General features: G+C 39.1%; 1 protein-coding gene across 17 annotated transcripts in view; it reads left to right on the top strand.

Moving 5' to 3' along the window:
• Nucleotides 1-23616, top strand: part of ctnna2 (catenin (cadherin-associated protein), alpha 2) — a 387665-nt gene that overhangs the window by 126986 nt on the left and 237063 nt on the right. For all 17 annotated transcript variants that reach the window (XR_002275124.1, XM_020602097.1, XM_020602081.1 and 14 more), the window contains one exon: nucleotides 794-1060. Coding sequence is in view for 16 of the 17 variants with exons in the window: in XM_020602097.1 (XP_020457753.1) it covers nucleotides 794-1060 (267 nt within the window). In the remaining variant the exon portion in view is untranslated. The remainder of the gene's footprint in view (nucleotides 1-793; nucleotides 1061-23616) is intronic.

Below are 23616 nucleotides of genomic sequence, written 5' to 3'. Positions count from 1 at the left end.
CACACACACACACACACACAAACAGGAGGTTCAAGCTATCTTTACTATCCCCAGGGGGCATGTTAATTCACAGTCATGCAGTATAACTAGTCAAACACATAACAATACCAGACACACTGTCATTTCAAGTGTAATTAAGAAGACCGATAGCAACAGAAACAAGAGATCTTTGAATCTGTTGACTCTGAATTGTGGCAGTTTGTATTTGTGCCCTGATGGAAGCAACTTCAACTCACCCCACAAGGGATGTTTGGATCAGCCAAGACTGATTGGGTTTCCTTCAGAGACCAGACCTTATACGGGTCATAGAGATCATTGAAGGATGTGCCTGCAGTTTTGCTGCACACCTTTACAGTACCCTGTAAAATTCTGCTTTACAGAAAGTGACCTGTACCAACAAATAAAGGAAAAGATGAGAACTGATTCAATAAAACAAGAATAAAACATCTTCATTAAAGTGGTGTTGACATTAAAACTGAAAAAAGCTGATGAAAAAATTCATACATTGATGAGGATAACCCATGAAAATATTTTTCAGATATGACCCCAGTGTGGTAGGGGTTAGGGGATTTTTTTTTTCTTCTGCAAGTCTCATGTTGTCAGCCTGTCACAGAACAAAACACTGACCCCTGATATCTAGATGATATTGCCCTAATCACCAAGATTTTGAGAAATACACTTTTCTGCCTTTACATACAGTATAAATTATAGTTGATTATTTTTATATAGCTTTGGCTTTGGTGCCTGACTGCAAAGGATTATTAACACTTGAGAATTTTTGTTATCTTCACAGGAACTGAAAGACCCGCAGTGTCGAGATGACATGGCAGCTGCACGCGGTGCCCTTAAGAAAAATGCCACCATGCTTTACACGGCCTCACAGGCCTTCCTGCGCCACCCCGATGTGGCAGCCACGCGTGCCAACCGAGACTACGTGTTCAAGCAGGTGCAGGAGGCCATAGGAGGGATTTCCAGTGCTGCTCAGGCCACCTCGCCCACTGACGAGAAGCATGGCCATGCTGGCATCGGAGAACTGGCCGCTGCCCTCAATGAATTTGATGTAAGTCAGCAAATATTCTGTTCTTCTTTCAGACACTACATATACATAGACATATTTTCAGCATATATACATTCATGCTCTGGTATATTCTGACATGAAGGCAATTAATGACCTCTTCAAGGCAGAACTCTAATAAACACACCTACATTTCTTTTGTGTTTTCGACAAAGATTCCTGAATGCAGGAGCAGTTTTTGCTCATAAGACATATGCAGCATGACTGCATTAAAGTATCCCATAGTTATACAGTATGTAAGAGTAACATTGGTGTACTGCAGGTACATCAATGTTATTGGAAATGTCACAGTCTGATATCCTAGACGGCTAACTCTCCTTCTGTTACAGTATATATTATTCTCACTAAGAAAAATTAGGTCAAACCAGCACTCTTATCTAATTTTTTATAGTATGTCTGAGTGCATGTAAACACTTCCACCATCTACTGACATGCGTTCATTACACATTATTAGAAATACTCCATTGTACCACAGGAGAAATTCTTATCCTCACCACTTTATAAAGGCTACCATTGTGCTGGAATATACAGTACATGGGCTTTCACACAGACATGTTTAATATCTGAAGAAACATACAATTGTAGTGTCACAACAACCTTTATTGCTTATTTCTCACTGTCTCTCCATTTCACCTACAAAGTTGTGTATGGTTATAAGGTGCTATAAATGGTATCAATTTTTCTTTATATTTATTCAAGCAATACTTTGTTTTCTCTTTACAGCAACCTGTCCTCTATTTAAATGTACCTAACTCAATAGACTTATCTATACTAGAAACATTTTTTCCTCCATAAACATGAGTCTTTGCTGCCATCTAGTGGATATACATTGAAAGTGAGCTAATTGCATATAGAAAGCTGGTAGCTTGTTGCTGTTTAGAGAACCTGCAGGTCAGGTGGTTCTGGATCCTGAGTCAAGATCTGAGCTCTGTCATTTTTCATTGCAAACATCCTCATTTGAATGCACTGTGGAGTCTAAAAGTTTTTGGCAGTATAGGAACCCAGCAGCAGTCTGGCCGCTGAGGAGACGTTTTTTTTGGCACATTTCGATTTTGATACAGGTGCTAGAGTAGATTCACAGAGTGTGATAAAAGCCAAAGAACTACATTGTAAATGAACAAAATTTATTATCTAACAGATGCAGTAAACACAGCACATGGGCCTTTTGATATCTCAGCTGTATTCAGAGCTTAAAAAGATATTTCAGGCTGATGAACATTAACTTTAAAACAAACAACAGGGCTACTGACACTTCCCCAGACACACACACACACACACACACACCAGAGAGCCTCTGGTGCTGTGAACTCAGCTACAACACAGGTATCCACACAGTGACTCGCTTAAAGGCCCACAAATAATTTTATTTATGTAACAGCTGCTTATTCCTACTGTTATCTGCATGTAGTTAATCAGTTTCACAATAAATCATATCACTTGCTGCTCACTTCAGCAGCTTTATTTTCTCATATGGATCAATATTTTTATCTTTCTGTAAAAAAGACCAGATACAGTAATCTGGATCTGCCTAGTCTAGTCTCTCTAAAGGAATACAAAGATTTGTTGGCAAAGATTGATTCCTTGACACCCCCATTATCATGCAGAAGCAGAGGAAGATACTCAGGAATATTCTGTAATTATTGTAAGTATTGGCACAGGAATAAACGTATTAAAGGACCTTAGAGTTTCACTTACAAAGGGACATAGAGGTGTAATGTTACATGCATTTTGGATTACATGATGCTGTGACACACTTATGCAGAAACAGTCAAAAGACACAACCTGTCTTTATAGATTATATGTCAGTCTTTAAAAATTTTTAAATACGTATTTTATTAACACAATTTTGATGACTTAGTTTCAGCCATAATCTGATTAGCATACTTTCACACCTACTTTCTAGACATTGCAGCTCTTATCTTCCCATGAGACCCCCGCCTGTGTGCGTAACGTTCAGTTTTTTGTTGTAAGATGAACAGTCTGACAAATGTGCTGTGCATTGGCTGCTTTGTATTCTGCCCATAGTATGTGAGTGACCCCTTGTGGCGTTGTTTGGACATTGCAGGTATCTTATATTTTGACTTAATGCAGTTGCTGCTTTGAGGAGAAATGTTGGACCAATGTGAAACACAGACTGACTAATGTATTAGATGAAAACCTAAAGGCTATCTAGAGCTAAGGGCTTAGTTGTTTTGAGAAGAACTAAACTTTATTTCTTCTGAACCTGCTCTCCACTTATTCCACCTACAGTAGTCACATTGACTCTGTTTTTATGTAAAAACGGCACAGCTTTTTAGAAAAGAAAATCTATAATTTGCTTCCATTCAGCAGGCAGGTAGACAGGCAGCAGTTAAATTAGACAAATTGCCCTTTGCTTAGCCCTTAGCCTGAAACCCGTGCATGTTTAATTCCTGTCTTACCTCAGAGACACAGACTGTGGTCAGATCCTCTCAGAATAATAATGACCTGATATACTGAGCTATGAGGCACCTGCAGGGTTTTCTGTGCACACATCTGTGAATGCTCTGTCTTTTGTGGATGTGTATCTTTATATGTTTTTTTTTTTTACTTATACACGTGTACACAGAACTGCATTTATATCTTTTTCTATGTCTGTCATCATAACATGGTGATACAGCTGTTTCCCAGTTAATCTCCACCTCTCATTCTTTTTGTTTCCATCCACACAGACGCATGAGCACACATGTGCACTCTTTCTTTGTTTCCAGTTCCTCTGGATGCTGCAGAGTTGGATGATTGTGTTCCTCCGTTTTGGGGTGCTCTTCCCTGTCCTAAGTCGGCTTTGATCTCTGTCTTATCCTTTGATTCTTCTGCAGTGGCTACATGGATGGCAGATCTGCAGCACAGACGGACTCTGATAGACACAGCCTATTATTCCAAAACAGCTTATAACATTGGAGCTTTTTTTCATTTTGTTGGCTCAGCTGGTTTATGTATTTTGTTAACAAGCTGAAGTGTGATGGTGCTCATTTCAATAATGCCATGGATGGAGAAGTTGTTCTCTCTGCCAAACAGATGTTATCATTTTCCACAGCCTCTTTTCACTGTTTCAGGACATTTAGTCATACAAAAATTCAGATTGTATGACTAAACAGGCACAATGATTTACATCAGCCTCACACTTAGGAATGAGCAATTTCAATCACACTCTAAACAAGTATTCTTTTTTTGGGTAGACTGAAGAGGAGGACACAGAGTATCTTGAATCTCAATGCCTAGGATGTGCAGTCATCTGTGAAAGCAGCATAACACAGACAAATCAGGGAGCATATAGATTGCCTGCTATGTGGATTTCTTTTTCATATTTAATTAGGGAAAAACATCCCGAGGACTTTCTTTGAAGACAGATTGTGGCTTATATGCCACTGAAATGAAAATGGTAAGGATGTTGAGTACATTGCCTCAATTGCTTCTGAACAAGTACAGTCAGTGACACAAAAGGTTAGACAGGATTTTTAAATGCCGGGCACAGATGCAGGTCAATAGCTAGAGGAAAAAGTCAGCATATGAATAAGCCAAGGAAGATGAGAGATGACCTCATCTATACTTTTTGTACGGACACCCAGAATTAGTTAGGAATGAGGAAACCTAGGACACTGTGACCCAAAATTTATTAAGAGAGAGACGGAGATGGGCATCGGTTCAAATTCACTCAATTCAAGCAGTGTTAGGTACAGTTTATAACAAGTGGCAGCATGAGCCCTTCTCCACCTCTTACCTTTGCTCTGCACATGTCAAGACAGTGAAGATGTGTTAATGCTTCAGTTTTAGTTTGTAAGTAATACTGTACCAATATTTAATTTGAATAGCAACAATTTATTTTAAAGAATTATCAAAAGTTTCATATGGTGAGACTCAAGTTCAGAAAACGTTTTTGACTTGAAATGTCACGTCTTTGCTGTCCTATTCATCCTTGATTCATATTTTTTGTTTAATTTTTTTAAACAGTAAAAGGAGTAACTTCATATCATATGAAACCCTGTCTGCCTGCTCTATCTGTATGAAGCTTTAGCTCTGACAGAATATGATGTAAAGGCTAAAACCAGTCATTTCTTATATACCAGTATCTTCAACGCTCCTCATACAGAGTCTAAATCTGACTATGATTTGCCTCTACACACAGCTAATGTGTGTCAGTCCTGGATTAGCTTGTTCGTCTGCCATAGACCTCTGCTGTTGTTCAAAAATGATTAAAAACACTTGAGTTTGTCTGTATGGAGACTGCTGAAAATACTATTAATATAGAAAATAACCAGCCTTAACCTTTAAATAGCAAAGTTACTCTGTTTTAAAAGGCCTTTAAACAATACAAATTGCAAAACATTTTACAGGTCATCTCATCTGTTACTTGTTCTCCCCACTGGGTATAAAACGCACAGAGCATTTTCTTCCAGTTAATCAGCTAATTTTGGCAATTTTGCATGTTTGGTTCTTTTGTTTTTAGCAGTTAGTCGACTGGTGAAGTAGCAGCAGTACTGCCTTTCAACACAGACTTCCCAATTTTTTGTTATTGAGCTGAATTGTGCCTGCAGTGCTAATCGATAGCATGTCATCAAGATCCACTGTCTTTTCACCTAGCAGTAACAGCTGGTAATTACATGTTTAACCCAACACTCTAGAAATAGATTTTGTTATTGCAGACGGACAGGTTTTGACAACGGTGGCACAGCGTTTGAGGGTGGCTACCTTTAAATTAGCTACAGTATGGAGGAAAAGCCCTGTCATGTTGGAATGAAAGTCTTTATTTGGGGATCTGAGCTCAGTGGGAGGACAGATGGAGTGAAGACCCTATGGGCATGTGTATAGACACTGTAGCGCACACGGGCGTGGATTTTCAGGTCATAGCACACATACACAGTGTAGCAGTTCTCTTAGATTTAAAGAACACAAAAAATGTGCCAGAGCAGTGGAGTTCATTATAACATTTATTATAACAAATATTAAGACTCATTATTAAGATACATTTTTATAACGCGAGTACCTGCCTCTTGTAAGCTTTCTGTTCCACAAACAAGAGGATAAGAGTTGGACTGGTCACTGCCTGTGAGCATTTACATTTACATGGAAACAGACAGACTGCAGCTTGCTTCTAACTGTGGCACACATTTTAATATGCAAAAAATCTCCCTTTGCCTCCCTATCGTTCTCCTGCTTTGAGCTTCCTTATCTTTGTGCAGTCAAAAGCAAGAAGCACTTGATACAGCCATTTTAAACTGTGACTCTGCTGGGCTCTCCTGCTCTCTACTCTCACTTATTTGAAGTGTCAGACATAAAGGCATCATCCTGTGAGCAGCAGCAAAGTGAGTCATTCTCAAAGAGACCTCTTGATTACGAAGAAATGTGAGATGCACTATGACTCAGGTAATGTAACTAAGCTATGAAAACCCTGCCGGTACAAGTATGAGTTATAGTTTTATTCCTTTGCTGCTGCTGCTGCTACTGCTTTCAATTAGATGAGACAAAAGGAGTGAGGAAAAGATGGATGGAGTGTCTTTTAACATAACTATGATGATTCGTTGTTTCTCAACCAGCAAATTAAATTAGCCTGTTTCTGAGCAGGGGTAAACTAATGTATTATGTGCATTTGACTTTTTTTCTAATTATTATGTCAACTTTGTCCCAGTGATCTGTCCTTTGTTATGAATGCAGACGTCATCAAAGGTGCAACTGTTCAAATACATTAACCTTAGGCTCAAAGCATACAGTATCTTCATACCGTGGCCAGCAGATGGCACTGTTTAGTTACTTTCAATTTCCTGTCCTTTCCCCACCCTCCCTCTATCGTTTCCATTTTTATCATAGTTTCCTGCAAGTCCTTAGAAACAGAGATTTTCAATCTGGCTCATTCTCTGCTCAGAACAACATCACCTTGTATGGTTTTGTACTATTAATGAAAAGGAAGCTATCTTTTGATGCTGAGATTTTTTTTTAATGTATGAAGATCCTTGAATTGAGTGCCATCAAAGAGAATTCAGTATTAGAGTTGACCAGTTATAGGCTAACCAGTCTGACCACTCAGCCCTTCTCCTCTCTCTCACGAGAGTTAGCAGGCCTGTGCTATATTCTCACTTATCCCAGCACAGCTCTTGTAATACCTACGGCTACCTGACATAAAAATACTGTGAATGGTGCCCAGTGGCTATACTGTATATATATATATATATATATATATACACACACACACACACACACAGAGAAATGCATTTCATTCACATACAGTGTGGACATGCATACTGTACATTGGGAGAGTATAATGTTGAGCCTACAGCAGAAACCGAAGTAGCACTCGATCATTTTAGCATGGTTTTTATTTCCATTTGCTAGTGCTCTACCTCTTTCGTCTTTTTAGCAGGTTATAAACACATCTTTCTCACTCCCCCTTAACTCTCTGTCCTCTTGTTCACTTTCTTCTCTTCTCTCTCTTTGTTTTCATTGTCTGATACCTCTTGAACCAACAGAGGTGTTTGAAATGCTAGCGTGCTTACTGAAAAAAATTAGAAAAAAATCAACTGGACTAGATTTCTAGGTCGAAGACGTTTCACCTCTCATCCAAGAGGCTGATCCAAGAGGATTCAAAGACAGGTAACGACTCTCACCGATACTGGGCTACAACGACTCAGTCATTAGGGGACATTGTTGGCCCTCAAAGGACTGAAACACCACCGAGGGGAATTAATATCTCCGGCTCAACACCAGTCAGTCAGAATTGATGAAGCCTCTTGGATGAGAGGTGAAACGTCAAGTTTATTCAGTTTACTATGACCTGGATGACTGAGAATCTGCACAGACATCTAGCGTGCTTACATGTGTACTCTGAGCCCATTTGGTAGCAGCATTGTATTTTCATGCAAAATTCTCCTCCATATATTGTAGAGCCTGTAGTCACACTGCACCAGCATTTACTGGTCGTAACTCTGCATACGTTATGAGCTAACTATAACTGGATTTATTTGCTAGCTCAAAGTGTGCATGGTAACCATTTTTTAAAAATCTCATTGTAACAAGCATTGCTTCCGAGTGTATGTCACTTTCTGAATACTGCAATCATCCATCTGTGCAATGACCAGTAATTGTCCATCTTTATGTTTATGGAATGATACATTGAGACACTCCCTGTCCCTAATTTGACATCTCTAATACACGTCAGACCAGTGAGGATCTTCCTGACTCTCTGGGATTTTTACTTACCAAACATATTTACAAATGAGATACCTAAGGGGTGGAAATCGGCCCTTGTAACACCTCTGTTTAAAGACGGCAGTGTGTCCTTTCTAAACAGTTATACTGTAAATCTATTTCCAATATGTCAGTACTGGCCAAAATTCAGGAAACATTAGTACCACTGCTGCAATGAAGGCTGTGAATGCAGAGCTGTTCGACAATTTTATTGACTTCTCTAAAGCCTTTGCTACTGTTGAGCATGTCCTGCTAAAGCAAAGGTTACTTAATATAGGGTTGTTGTTGTCCAACCAAGCATTAGGCGCTGCAGTATTTCTAATTATGTGTTGACAGGACTCAGTGTGTAAAGGTTAATGGGCCCACTTGCAATTGGTGTACTGTTTTAAAAGGAGTACCCCAAGGGTCTGTGCTCGGGTTACTTTTCCCCCCCTTCTATGCAGATTACACAGTTTCATACAGCTGTGCTCCCTCGATCACAGAGGCACTTCATAAACTGCTGTCTGCTTTCAGTATTTTACAGTCTTTGCTTATTGAAGTCAAGCTAGTATATGAATGCTGACAAAACCAAGCTAATGCTATTCTTGAAGACAAGAAAAAAAAAAAATCTTTGATACTGTGACAAAGTGGTGGACAACAGGGGGAAAAACTGGTGTTGTTACATGTTATAAATATCTTGGAGTATGGTTTGACGAATGTCTCTCTTTTAAGCAACATGTTGAAAAACTTAGGGTTTTATTGCAAGTCTTGTTTTTCTTTCTTTTTACCACCTTAAAACCATTAACTCATCACCATGTTATACAGTATATACACCCCAGAAAAGGCTTGCCATGTTCTTCTGTGCCTTTTGAGTCAGTGGTACATATTAATTTACAAAGCCACTATAGATAAACGTCCCCCATACCTTTGCAAATGTATTTAAGATAAATATATGATATCTGTTTCCAGTGTTTGGACAGACAGGAATAAAAGCTCCAGCTACTTGGAATACTGTAGTTTGCAAATCAAATGAACAAACTTTATATCAATGGTAAAATTCAAGAGTATTCTAAAGTCACTAGTGAATGACTCTTTTTCTTCTTGTTTTTGTTCTTGGCTAAATATCTTAACTGTTATTGTAGTTTATTGATGGTTTACTGTTGTGGTTTTAGTATTGTATGTGTGCCATATTATCTGTAACTTCTGATGCCGCCATCTTGCCAGGGCTCACTTGAAAAAGAGGTTGGATACCTCAGTGGGATTTTCCCTGGTAAAATTGAAACCAGTACTTCAATAGGAATATAGACTTCTGGTTTTCTTTTTGGGTGTTTGTTTTCATTCTTTAGTGCCAATTAGATGCATTTCTTCCTCTGGTAGTATGAACAACATGTAAAATAGATAGGGTAATCATTGCTAGTGTTTTTGCAGTGACTGCCCAGCCAGTGACGATCTTTACGTGTGCTCCGCTTCTGTAAGAGACGCTGCTGAGCCAACCTCAGAGAAAGAGTGGCTGGGAACAACCCAGCTCTAATGTATGTAGATGTATTCTTAACTGAGGGATAGCTTTCTTGGTAATTGCTATATCAGTCTGTGCACTCCTATCCTTGCTGTCTCATTTTAGGCTCTCTCTTATTTCTCTCCCGCTTTCCTGTTCCTCTCTTGCACTCATGCATGTACTCAGACACACAGACTGAGTCTGTCGCTATCTCTCACCGTATTGTCTATCCTTCCCCAATTTTTCTCACTCCTTGACTCACATTGATTTAGCGCTTGAACATGTGGGCGTTCAACACATTCTTTAGTTGCCTGTGAGAAACTGGCAGAGAGGAAAGATCATATCCTGATCATTGCACCGACTGATACTTTCAGGGGAAGGTCAGACAGAAACATGCAGACAGATGCACATGTACAGATGCATGCGGACCCCAAGCATTAATAACAGCATCAAAAACAATGCCAAGTGGCATTTTTGACAGAAACCCCTCTGTGTTCAATAAAACTGCACTACCACCGCTTTTTCACCTTTGCTGAGCCACGTGTTAGCCCAGAGGTACACTTCTTAATTACAACATCTACTGCCTGCTGATTACAACACTGCCTCATTCTCCATGGACAGATGCACCTGTCAAGAGAAATATGAATAGGGGGACTAAGCTGAAGTAATGGGACATGACCAGGGAGATAGAGAAGTATTGGTTTGTTTGTTGCTGTACAGTAATTAGCCACTGCCTGGCTTGTCTTGATGGCAATAAGGCATGAGCAAGCTGTAGAGGAGGCAGGGGGAGAGTGGGAGGGGTAATTGGCAAACAGGATTCAGAGATCCATAGTAGTTAAAGTCAGAGCCTATAGCCTTAGGTCTATGGTTTGCAGTTTTCAGTTAGAAGGAAAGGAATTAATAACAAAGTAGAGTATATTCCAAACACACTCTCAATATAACCTCTTTAATCTAAACAGCAACACCATCAAAAGTGAATTGCCTCACTGCGTCTTCAAATTTTTCTCAGCCTAAAACTTATAGGAGCTGATTTTCAGAAAATTACTTTCTTTTAAAGGTATCTTGGCTTCTAGTCAAGGTCTTCTCTGTAGGACCCTTATATACCAGCTTGTCCACTCAGCTCTGTTCGGTCTAATGGATGCGGGGCATGAACCGTATAGTACACAGACACATGCACTAGCAAGTTTGTATTGTAATGGCTTGTTCAGTTTCACCTATAGTGGGCTAAGATTAAGAATTAAACCCTTTGCTGGACAAATTTCTCTTGTGTTACACAGATACTTAAATGCACAAACAGAGAAACTCTAAAAGACAGTATCTCTGCTCAAGGCCGCTGCCCTTTCTAGTCATGACAATCTGTAGTTTTTTACAAAAGGCTTTCATGACTTTCTAAAATGAAATGAATTTCTGAAATGTACGGTTTCCTCCCACACACATTCTTACACTGCACTTAATGATACAGGCATGTTTTAAATAATAGACTAATAAACTTGACGTGTGTAGAGGGGGTGTAGTACAGTTTTTCATGGGAGGAGTCTTCCGCAGTCTGGAATGGAGGTGGTGGCATTGTCTCTGGCACACATTTGGGACACTCAATTCACAGTAGTTTAAGGCAATTCAACTTAGAGTTTATTGACTTATGCTCTAAAGATAAGTCGGTCATACTCAGCCAATCACTACAAATGTGACTTTGATTTGGGGTGACCAAGGACAAAACTCATCATTTGCAGTGTAATGTTAAAGGACTTATAATAAACAGCTGTTGACTGGACTGATAAAAAGACATGGATAGATAGATGCATATAGGGTGGCTGCTTTATAATCAGAAAACAGTTCTTTTAACTGGAGTAGCAAAGAGAAGTTGAAGCAGCCAAAGGAAATGCTGACACTCAATAACACGTCATCAATTGTTTGCTACTATTCTTCACCAGGGCTTTGTTCACCTGATTGCTCCAACATTAGGCAGTCAGAAAACTACTTAAGCAGCCTGGTTAGGATTTCAAGCCACAGGAAACTGTCCGATAGCCTGAGTGTCTGAATAGTGCAGCACTCAAAAAAAACTTTCTAATTTTCCCCTGTGGCTTCCAGAACGGAGGAGATGTCCCATATCCTTGATCTATGTTTGGAAGAAGCACTAATGCACCAGTGAAGTTACTTAGACGAGTGTAGCTTTGTTGACAGGCCACTTTAGCTGTCATTTTGAGATAATGGCATGTTCTGTGGCAGTAGGTACCACTGCATTTAGAAAATGCAAAATCCAGGGCCCAGTTCCCCCACATCCTAACAAAAGCCAAGCAACATACACCAAACAAGTTTTCCATTTCTTAAGAAAAAATGACAGGAAATTTTCAAAAGTGCATGTTAGTCCTCGTCATATAACAAAGAAACTAAAAACGCAGCTCCAAACTCTAATTTTGTCAAGTGTTCCTATCAGCAAGATGTGAAGTTAAACTTCGCATCACTTCTTGTTAAACTCACATTTTGACAGTGTCAAAGTTTAACACAGTAAGTTTATAATTTGTTTTCTTTTCAAGTTGAAAAGAAAGTAGTCCTTGAATGATAACCTAGCACAGAGTCGGATGACGCCCCTTCTGTCATCCACATAGCTTTCATTGTCAAGACCTCTTTTGGAACAGTGGAACTGAGTGTTCTCTTTCACACTGTTGCTTTCCCAGCATTAATGTCTTCATATTGTTAGTTCCACATCTTTTGCCTTTATTCCTTTCCCAGTTTTTTCAATTTTGTAAGGGTGCCTGCTAAAGCAGCCACATTATATACGGCACCATTATGTGCGATTGTTCTCTCATTTTCATCTTGAGTGACATCCAATAGCTAACGCTGTAAGTCTTGGCTGAAGGTTATGAGCTTCTTCTGAACACTATGTTGCAAAAGCTGCAGCAGTTAAATGAGAAACTTTCAAATGTGACCCTTCATTCCTTGCCTTTGGCTGCCTGTTGCCTATCTCCATTGCCTCTCCACACAGAAATAAGTGGATGCTGATACATCCCTTCTCATTTTGGAAGTCATGTGAAAGCCAAACAAACAACTGGACATCAAACAAGTGACTGTGAATCTTGAGTAAAGACCATGATATAATTTGTCTGTATGACGAGTGTGTGGTTTCCCTGATCTAAAGGTTTTATTTTTGTGCAAATAAGAAGATGAGTAATATAGAAAAATGAGCAAACTTACTGTCAGTCCTGATTTATGCTGCTTTTGCATCAACTCTTAATTCTATTAAACGCTAGTTCAGCGGGGTGTCCTGGTAGTTCAGTCTGCTAGTTCAAATGACATTGCACTGTTTCATGCTGTGCTGCTGCTTCATGGTCTACTGTTTAAATACTTCAATAGTATAATTTAATTTGTCAAGGAAGCTCACACTTCTTAAAAAATTAACACCAGCTAATAAAATAAAGCATCCGTGAAAAGAAACATTTTAAAATGAGCCAGGGTTAGAAGGCCAATTTTCATCCTTAAAAAATTATATATACATTTGTTGTTACTCACCAACCAACATCGTGTGTATCATTCCGGTCTAACAAACACGCCAAAAGAATTTCCTTCCTCCTAAAATATTTACAAACCTGCATTTGTTGGCTTGCTAGCAGTCATCTTCTCCTTTGTGTTTTCTGACACATTGCTTTGTTTTTGGAGAATTACAGTCACCTCTAGATGATCACCCATGTGTGCATCCTCACATTCATAAAAACCTGCTCCATAGCACTAGTAGACATCAGAGAGTCTATAGGATATATTAAAGGGCTCTCTAAAATCCAAATGAAAAGCCAATTGTTATAGAAAGCTACATGCACTAGTTCAGTATGAAAGTATAAAGCACACAGGACACATACTGTACTGGGCACAGATAAAAGCAAAAAAGAGAGCAAAGTTAGACATGCTGCTGGTCAGGCATACTGTAGATTGAATTCAGCAAAGGAAAATAGGAGATGCAATGAAGAAAGAGGGGCAGATGGATATAACAGCCATACACTTTTGATCTGTTGCCACTGATCTGCAGCTCGGTTTCCACTGTGCAGGAACAGTAAGTGCTGAGTTAATAGGATGTAAAGAATGTGGAAGAATGTAGACTTTAGATGCTTGTTCTACTGGGATTGAATAGATATTTAATGTACCAAATGGAGTTTCATGAGACACAATAGTAACAAAATGAAAATGGTAACGATTGCACATATCCTCCAAACCAAAGAATTATTCAAAGCCAGACATTGTCTTTGGTTAACTCTCTGGCTTTGGAGAAAGAGTGCAAGTGTTACCTTTTTCAATGATGTTTTTTAAACAGCTTGGCAGATACAGTATGTGATCTGGGTATAACTGTTCTTGACAAAGTAGTAACACAACAATTATAACCTTCTGATCCTTGGCATTCATGTTCCAAAGAAAGAAAATTCATTTTACAAGTAGATTCAGTTGTATACAGAGGTGGAAAAATGTTAATCTTTTATCTGTTTGTTAGTTCTCAACCTCCACATTTTTATTTTTACCATTAAAATCCCAAGTCAGAAAGGTTCACGTTCATACAATACATAGATTTTAATTTGCTCTTTGCCAGATGTGTTTGATTTTTTTAACAAAAGAATAAAAACCTTATAATAATCAATAACGCACTACTTGATCAACACCTCTTCTCAGCATCTGTATGTAATTGATGTTAAACTCAACTAAACAAAGCTACTTGTTACTAGTTATTACTCATTGCTATTTTTATTTAGTTTTTAAATTATATTACAGAAAGGCACACCCTATCAACAGCTTATTTCTTAAGTCCTTATTGGTTTAATCATATCAGGCCAATGAAATACATTTATTTTTTGCATTATTTTAGACATTGTGGTACATGTTCAGCTAAGCTAAGAGGAAATAGTCCTAAATTTTATAAAATGCCCATATAAAATTTAATTAGGATGCCCCATACAGTGAAAACAACTTTCATTTGTTCCTTTTTGGACTGTCTGCATGACTTTTCATTGTGCACAAGCTCTTAGTTGCATAGTAAACAAAACAAAGACAGTTGCAATTGATTATTGGGGTAATAACACTGAGTGATCACCTCTGTATCCAAATAACTAATTTTTATAGCTGTGTTAAGGTTTGGGTTAGCAGAGTCTACCTGAGGCTCACACTTCCTTGGCGTTACTAGACTTTTTTTCTAGCAGTATTTGTGCTCACTATCACATTGACCGACACTATGATGATAAAATCCAGGCTTGGAAAAAAAGTTTAATGCTAATTTTCCTGTTGCTTTTATTTGCATCTTTAGTAGCAACACATCCTCAGGATTGTTTTTTAATTCCCAGAGGGAATGCTTGGGCAAAGTCCCAGAAGCCATTGTGCGCAGTGTTGATTTTGAGCTCAGTTGATTTGGAAAAAAATAAAAAAGAAAGAGCTAACAGGACAGAGTCATTGGTAGGGACAGAAGCAGTGTCTAGCAGAAAGATTTCTATTGAGAGGGTGTCAGTGAGTGAGGTTTGGGGTTATCGTTTTGCTAGACAGAATTTGAAAAAGCTGAAAATGAAATGAGAACTGTATTCATATTGAAATGGAAACAAGTCCCCATACATCTGTGTGGTTTTCAGTTATGAAGGGTATGTATATTTATGTCTGCTCTAAAGGAAATTGGACAGGGCCTCCAGTTGCTTTTAAAGGTTGAGTGCCAGACATATCTAGCGTGTTATTCTCCTGACAATCGAAGACCTGTTTGCTTTGTTGGGTGGTCATATAAAGAATTTGGAGTCATGTCTCATAAATAAATGCATACATTAAAAATGTATATGATGCATACATATACATCTGTGACGCATCAGCAACCATCTGGTCTGTCACATACAGTATGTGTAGCTCCCCACATGACAACACAGATACAGGCCGTTCTTTGAAACAAGTCCCCATGAGTCTTGGGCAAGCTGTTCTGTTCACCATGACATCGCTCTCCATTACATATCCTTAAACATCTTGAGACTTCACAGCACCATTATGCCATGAGAACTACATTGTGAGCAACAGTATAAATGAACAGTACATAGCATATAGGCTAAACAAGTGCAGTACAGTGCCATGAAGTCCATGAAGGTCCCTTTGACTGCTTGCTTTGGCTTCAAGAGTCGAAGTTTACAGTCCCTTTGAGTATGATATAACAGAACCTCATGGGAGAAGTCAATTAGCCTGTAGTCCATGGGAGAAAAGGGAGAAACCCCACTTCTGCTTGGTTTTCTATATCTTGCGAGACACATTGTTTACATCTTATTGTCCTTTTGAATCACTAATTATGACAGTAATTCACTGTACATCAACCACATGTACGTTTATTAACCTTTGCATCAAATAACTGAATCATTACATTTATCAGTGTTGCATCATAACAGCAGCGTTTGCATAAATCATAAACAGGATTTAAATATCACCACTTATATTATGTTAAGCAAATAACATATTATATCAAATTATTATATTTAATGTAATTGTCATTTTTCTCATGTGCCAGTAGCAAAACGTGATAAATAAAAGCTCTGCGACCAGAGTCATGAAAAGTGATACATGCTTGTCTGATAAAGAGTCAAACAGCATTGGACATGATTTTATATGTTCTCACTGTTGTTCCATTCCTCACTGCCAGCACACAAGTGAGTAACCCTCTGGGAAAAGTCTCAGTTCTCCAGATTGCCTGTCTGCCCCAGGGTGTGCTAGTAAAGACCTTGAGCCCTGCATTCTATAACACAGCTGAACTGAAGATCTCTCTCTATCTTATTTGCTCCTTCTCTCGCTCTCTCACCACTTCTGTGCCTTCCGGTGTCACTCAGTTTCTTTAAAGCGTGTGGAAAAACTCCGTATCTGCATTTCTTTGAGTGGTTTAACAAGGGGAAAAACAAACATCAGAATACATGCAGTTTATTCACCATGTTATGTATCATTTTAAAAAAATCCCTTCTCATTGTAATTACTACCAGTAATTACTTTATCATCAGCAGTCAGTTTAATTATCTATATTTACAAATGTTGATTGAATTATCAAAGATCACTCTTACAAGGCAGTCGAGCATTTTTTTTTAATGCAAATGTGTGATTTTAAGACTTCAGTAATGCGGAAATTGCCAGGAAGCATCACAATCCAGTCAAAAGCAATGTAAATTAAAGTAGTCTTTGTTTACATAATTTGAGAGTAACACTTTCTGAAGAGTTTTTTTCTGACCTCCAGTAGTTCTGTGGTCAGAGGTGAAACAGTCTTAAAATATATAAAGAGCTGTTAGGTTATTCTATAAACAGCAATGTCATCATGCATTAGGACAGAAAAGACAAACATAATATTCTATATAAGCTCTTCTACTCATCCTAGATAGATTTGTTAGGTCACTAGTTTGTCTGGTGATTTAGTTATTTAGACTTACATATTACATATACAGTAGCATTTACTAAATATTTTGTGACTTCTGCAGACATCTGTTGATAGGAAGCTGACAGCCATTTCACGCAGATAATTTGAATGTAAAAGCCTTTGTTACTCTGTCTGCATGATGGCAGAGTAGGAGAGATCCAGTGTCATGGCAACACCTCTGGCTATGCAGACAGTGTAGGGTTGGAGATGGAACAAAGGCCACATGCCAGTCTGCACCTCACATAGCCCCATAAGCAAAGCTGGACCTCCAAGATAACCTTACTTCCTTCTACAGATGCGGATCAATCAGACTCTTTGATCCGCCAGACCTCATTCGCATTTAACATTCTAGGATGTCTCTCAACAAGAACAAGTTTTTATTATGTTTGCTTTAGAAGCCATTAATGACGCACGAAAGTCAAAGCAAATGGCAGTTCCATGACACACAGACAGGATTTACAGTCAACACGGGTAGTATCGACCTGTGAGATAACACAGACAAAAGAAAGGAGCAAAACTTTAACAGACTTTTATAGCCCTGTATTCCTTGACCACAAACCACCAAGAGCAAAATCTTCAGCTAGACATGTATATCAGTCTGTGGTAGCAAACAGGCAGTGCTTTTGATTCTTCTGTGTGTGCAGCCCTGTGTTTGCCATAAGAGGTGGTCTGACTAGGTTTTAATAGAAACACAGTTTCAGTCCACATGAGCACCAGAATTACACTGTTACTTATAACTATTAAGCCATATCCTGGGAGAAGTGGTTAAATTCGTTGTGATTAATGTTCCCCAAATTCATAATTGAGCTACTTTCTCTACACAGAGTCTCTCTTCTGTTTGGAATATTTTTTTTTCTTGGTCAGTTTGGAAGTTCCGACACTCTGTAGTGTTGTGAGTGGTCTTAATCTTCATTAAGACGGGGGTATCAGTCTGACCCACTGCTACAGAACGTACGAGGGGGCCTGCTCGTGCTCCTGGAGGCTTTTTCTCTCCAACCCTTTTCTCTTCAGCCAGCTTCAATAGAGCAAAAAGAAGCATACATTTAAATGTTAATTGCATCTTTTTAATCCCTGTAATTTCTAATTACCTTTACTTTTTCATTGTACTTGCAGAAGAGGAGTGGTTAAAGAATAGGGATTAGTAGGTGAGTCATGATGGTGATAATTATCCCCAAACCTCTGTGGCAAATTTCTTTTCTAAGTCTTTTGTTACCTTTGAGGTGATGTGGCATGTTGCTCTTACTGCGGAAAGGCAGCTAGTTTAGTCGTTTGAAAAATGGGATCTCCTTGAGTTTTCCTGACATGTTCCTGTATCGTTGCCATTACCTTTTGCAGCTGTGACAGCTCCACAGGGTCACAACCAGGAATAAACTGCATATCATCTATTATCTCTGTGCCCCTAATTTTCTAAGGATGCTTATGTATGCTGTATGCACAGGGTGCTGTACCTGTAAGTGTAGGCTGAGCGCCACCTACAGACAGTAAACTGTAACACATGCCATGCTGCAGGATGAACAGTCGTGGTAAAAGTGGCTACTTGTCATGGCAGAGAGTGACACTTTGAATGCCTACATCTGTATGTATCACCAGAGGGCAGAAACTGGCCAGTTTTGTGTGTTTACCTCCACTTCACCTTGCACTCCTAGATTATGTGATCCCCCATAATGCAAGTAACTTGATGAGTGTGCGTGTTTCAAAGATATTTTGTTTGTAAATGGATACAGGAAACCACCAACTTTATATGCACTCTTAATATAAGGTGTAAGGAATGATCAGGTGTTATTTTATGGTTGGGTATGAGCCAGTGGAGAACAAGGACTGTCCCACCTGATAATGAAATAATAGAAAATCCAGTATTATATTACTGTTTTTCTCTTCCCACTGCTCTCACTGTGAAGGCAGTAGGTGGCTGTCAGGCAGGGGACTATCATTACTGTACTTTTACTTACTGACATCTTGGCCTCAGCTAAACTGCGAAGGCTGCTGTCACATTTATTTAGAGAGCGGCTGTGAGAGCAAGAGAGAGATTTTTGACTGTAACAGTGTTATGGGTAACACTGACTCACTAAACTTGGGCTAGGTCAGTCAGTCATCTCAGTCTCCTCAATCTGAGAACACTGATTGATGGATGGGTGTTGTCCTTGTACTGTACTTCATTTCTTTTTGTTTTGTTTTGTTTACAATTGTTAAAATGCAGACATAATCACTACTGCTTCCAAAAATGAGTCTCTCTTAGGGACATAAACCCCCTAAATATTGTTGTGGCATTTAGCTGTTGCACCTTTTCTATTTTTTGTTTATTATTTATTAATTACCAGCTTTGGTACATTTCTGAATTTTTTTAGGATAACAACCTTTACTACTTTTTCAAAATAAAAGCTAAACTGCACTGGGAACATAGGGAAAAAAACATTGAGCTCTAAATGTCGACATTATTTAGACCAAAAATATATTTATATTATACTGTAAGCTGCACATTAACAAAATAGTTGTGTTCACAGAGAAAAGTTCAGAAAGTAAGTTCAGAAAGAGTAAAGGCTTACAAGGAATTTTATTTTATAATTAAATGTAATTAAAATAAAAATAATACTTCCTTTCATACTGCTTTGGTTATTGAAACGGTTGGATGTTCTAATTAATCATTGTTATTAATCTAAGTAATGATAATCGTTATGAGTTATCTAATTAAGTCACTGTTGCAAAAAGGCTTGCCATCATTAATCATCTATTTAAATGTTTCCCACACTGACTGACAGCAGTATGGCTAGTTGTTTTTGAGAACTGTTGTTGTTGTCATAACTTGCCGAGATGTCATTATCTCCTTATTTACTGGACTCCAAGGCATAGCGGAACAGACTGCCTTCCAGAAAACATCGATTCCGCCTATCTCCCGAACACATCAAATGAGATTAGTGGATGACAGCAGATGTGCCTTTGCTGATGACCCCCAGTATGTGTCCTCTATTAAACAACTGGACATTGCTGTCAAATGGCCATCTGTAGTACAGTACTTGCTCCTGATTGTTTGACAGCTTCCACCTACAGGATCATAACAACACTGCTGATTAGCATTAGACTAATAAAATAAAGCACACTAAAACCTGTATAGTGGACTCTGTGACAGGTTACCTGCACTTCGACTGTCAACAGTGTTGCTGTTCTAGCTGTTTTAAAATCATACCGTGATCTTTTATTAATAAAAAAATTGTTCTATGTTTTCAGCAGCAATGTTAGTATTTTATCATTTATGCTATATATGTAGACAATGAAATGATATGAAACATTTCTACAACTAAATTTTAGATTCATTCATCTTCTATGCCGCTCAGTCCCAAACAGGGTCACGGGAGCCAATCCCAGCCAGCAATCAGGTGAAGGCAGGGTACACACAGGACAGGTTGCCAGTCCATCACAGGGCCAACACGCAGACGAACAATCATTCATATGCACTCCTACAATTTAGAGACACCATCAACCTAAGCCGCATGTCTTTGGACTGTGGGAGGAAGCTGGAGTACCCAGAGAGAACATGCAAACTCCGCACAGAAAGGTCACGAACCCACAACCTTCTTGCTGTGAGGCAACAGTGCTAACCACTGTGCCACCGTGCTGCCCTCTAAAGTTTACAATTTTTTTCTATTAATAGTACGAGTTTCTTAATAGGACTTTTTTTTTTCAAACACTGAATCATTTGTCTTTTCAGAACAACCTTAAATACCTGTATATTAACAAACAGGTTGTACAAATAGTCAGTGTTGTTACATGGAAATTACTAAAGTTAAAATGCATTTCAATAGTATAAAAATCTTAGCAATGAACCACCGATTAAGTCAGTGTGTTTTAGAGTAAGGCCTTATGATTTTTGGCCATTTCAGAGATCCCCCTAGGGTGCCAAAAGTTAAAAAATATAACTTCTAGTTAAAGAGTGGAAGTAGTGGAAAAAGAGCAGTCTTTACTTTAAAAATGGTTACCACTGGGGAAAATCTAAACTAAGGGGAGCTGGTTCCAGGAGTGGGCAGCATAATGGCTATAAGCACTTTTAACTTTTTTAGTTACGCATCTGTGCCCAACTAGCTGCAGAAGTGAGACATCTACCAGGCTTGTACTCGGCAAACATATCCTTAAAATATTTTGGGCCCAGACTTGTAGAAAATAAGTAGGGCCTTAAATTCTGTATTTAACTGGAAGCCAGTGCAAGGATATAAAGACTGGAGTAATGTGTTCTCTCTTGTTGGCGCCTGCCTTAAGAGAGTAAACAACTGGATGATGATACTAGAATACTGACAAAGGCACAGCAAGTGTATAGGACCATAGCCATTTGTTTAGAACACTAGATTGATCTGGGTGTCATATGCAGAGCTATGGTGAGCAACATTATAGAGATGGATTCAGTACCCTTCAGCCAGGATGATCACTGATTGACTGACAGCCTCATGAACATAGACCAATGACTTCGTTAGATAATAACTGAGAGGCAGAGACACAGTGTGATCAGGAAATAAAAACTATTAGGCTGCTTGAACTTGTGTTAAAAGCTTAATTTAACAGGCAATGTGCTCACTTGCTTTAATTCAGGGGACTCGGGGGGGGACACACTTTAAGACCAGTTTGTCATTTTGGAGTAGAGGGAAATGTTTAAAACAACAATGCTACTAAAAATGTAATCCTTACTTAAATCAAACCAAAACTTTGCTCAGTGTAAATATGTGTTGGAAAACCGAGGACCATTCTGATGAAAAAAAAAAAAAAAAAATCATATCATATGACACAATTAACCAAAAACATATGTGTGTTGTTCTTGAGCTCAAAGGGTCGAAGGAAGAGTTTCAGTATTTCTATGTAGTCACTTGATACAGCGAAATAGTTCAGACCGCTTAGTGTTTTGCCAAATCTGGCTTCTCTCCCAAACCTGGTTCCACATTGGTGCTCCTCTGCAGTGCACTGTGGGTCCACATTCAGCCTACTGCCAGAGAGTCTGGGTGCTGCTCCAACTACCATTACCTAGGCACACAAGGAGCCTTTTGTCCATATTATGCTGCTGTATTGTATGATTTATTACTGTTTACATGTATCTTCTACATTAATAAACATTTGGGCACACACTCTTGATCTAACCTGCAGTTATTAATATAACCTATATCATACCTTCAGTATCGCTCCTGAGGATCATATTCGTTTAGAGTATATGGATCTGGTGATTGCATTTTGAGGTGCGATGTGCTACTCATCACATAGCATGGCCATTCATTTGTTCAAAAACATGTGACCTTCAGCTGGTACTCGAGTGTACCTGAAGAAAACAAGAAACAAGAAGAAAGCAAAAAGCTTTTATGATAAAGTTTTATGATGCATGGCAACAAAACCTTGATGCAGACAAGATATAGAGTCACTTTCTTAGTTCTTTTTCCAGAACTGACATGGTAGAGTTCCGGCGCCACCAGCGATGGCGGCCATGGTTACTCGCACTCTTGTGTTTGTTGTTTTTCTTAGTTTTCTTGGTCTTTTGCAACTCATCCCAAATTACTTTTACCAGAGAAGAACTGTTAAATATTGGAGAACTCACACTGAACTACCTTCCTTCGATTTTTGTGAACGAAGAATGCTGTATGGATATTCTGATTGGAGGCGCAGCGGCAATATATGGGACCTGGAAAAGATGCTGCTGTGGAAAGCAGACGGGCGCCTTGGTGCGGTTACAACAGAGGGGAACACTCCCGTCTATTCACCTGGCAAATCTCCGCTCCCTGGTCAACAAAATGGATGAAATTCTTCTCATCAACAGGACTAACTCTGACTTTGCACACTCTTCTGCTTTGTGCTTCACGGAGACCTGGCTCAGTGACTCGAACATGGACAGCGCGATTCAAGTACCGGGCTTCCAGGTGTTCAGAGCGGATCGTGTAAAGGAGCTGTCCGGCAAAACGAGAGGAGGTGGAATCTGCTTCTACATAAATGAAGGCTGGTGCACAGATGTCACAGTGCTACAGAGGACATGTAACGCAGACCTAGAGACTCTTGTTATCAATTGCAAACCTTTGCTCTCCTCATAAATTGAACAGTTTCATTCTCGGATTGTACATAAAACCACAGGCCAACGGTAGCGTGCTACGGCTACTGGTAGAACAGATAACTAGTCTGGAGCTAGAACATCCCGACTCTCCACTCATTGTTCTAGGAGACTTTAACAGAGCAAATCTCACCCACGAACTGCCCAAATAGAGACAGCACGTCACCTGTCCTACCAGGGACAAAATCACACTGGACCACTGCTACACAACAATAAAAAATGCCTATTGCTCTGTCCCTCACACAGTCCTTGGACTCTCAGATCACTGTATGGTCTGTCTTATTCCGACCTACAGGCAGAAACTAAAAGCTGCGAAGCCTGTAGTCAAAACAGTGAAGAGCTGGACTGAGGAGGCTAAGTCAGAGCTACAGGCCTGCTTTGACTGCACAGACTGGAGTGTATTTGAGACTGCAGCT

Source organism: Monopterus albus, unplaced genomic scaffold (assembly GCF_001952655.1).
Source record: "Monopterus albus unplaced genomic scaffold, M_albus_1.0 scaffold54.1, whole genome shotgun sequence".
In the NCBI taxonomy this organism is placed as follows: Eukaryota; Metazoa; Chordata; class Actinopteri; order Synbranchiformes; family Synbranchidae; genus Monopterus; species Monopterus albus.
Note: the sequence above shows the minus strand (reverse complement) of the source record. Positions and strands in the feature narration are given on the sequence as shown.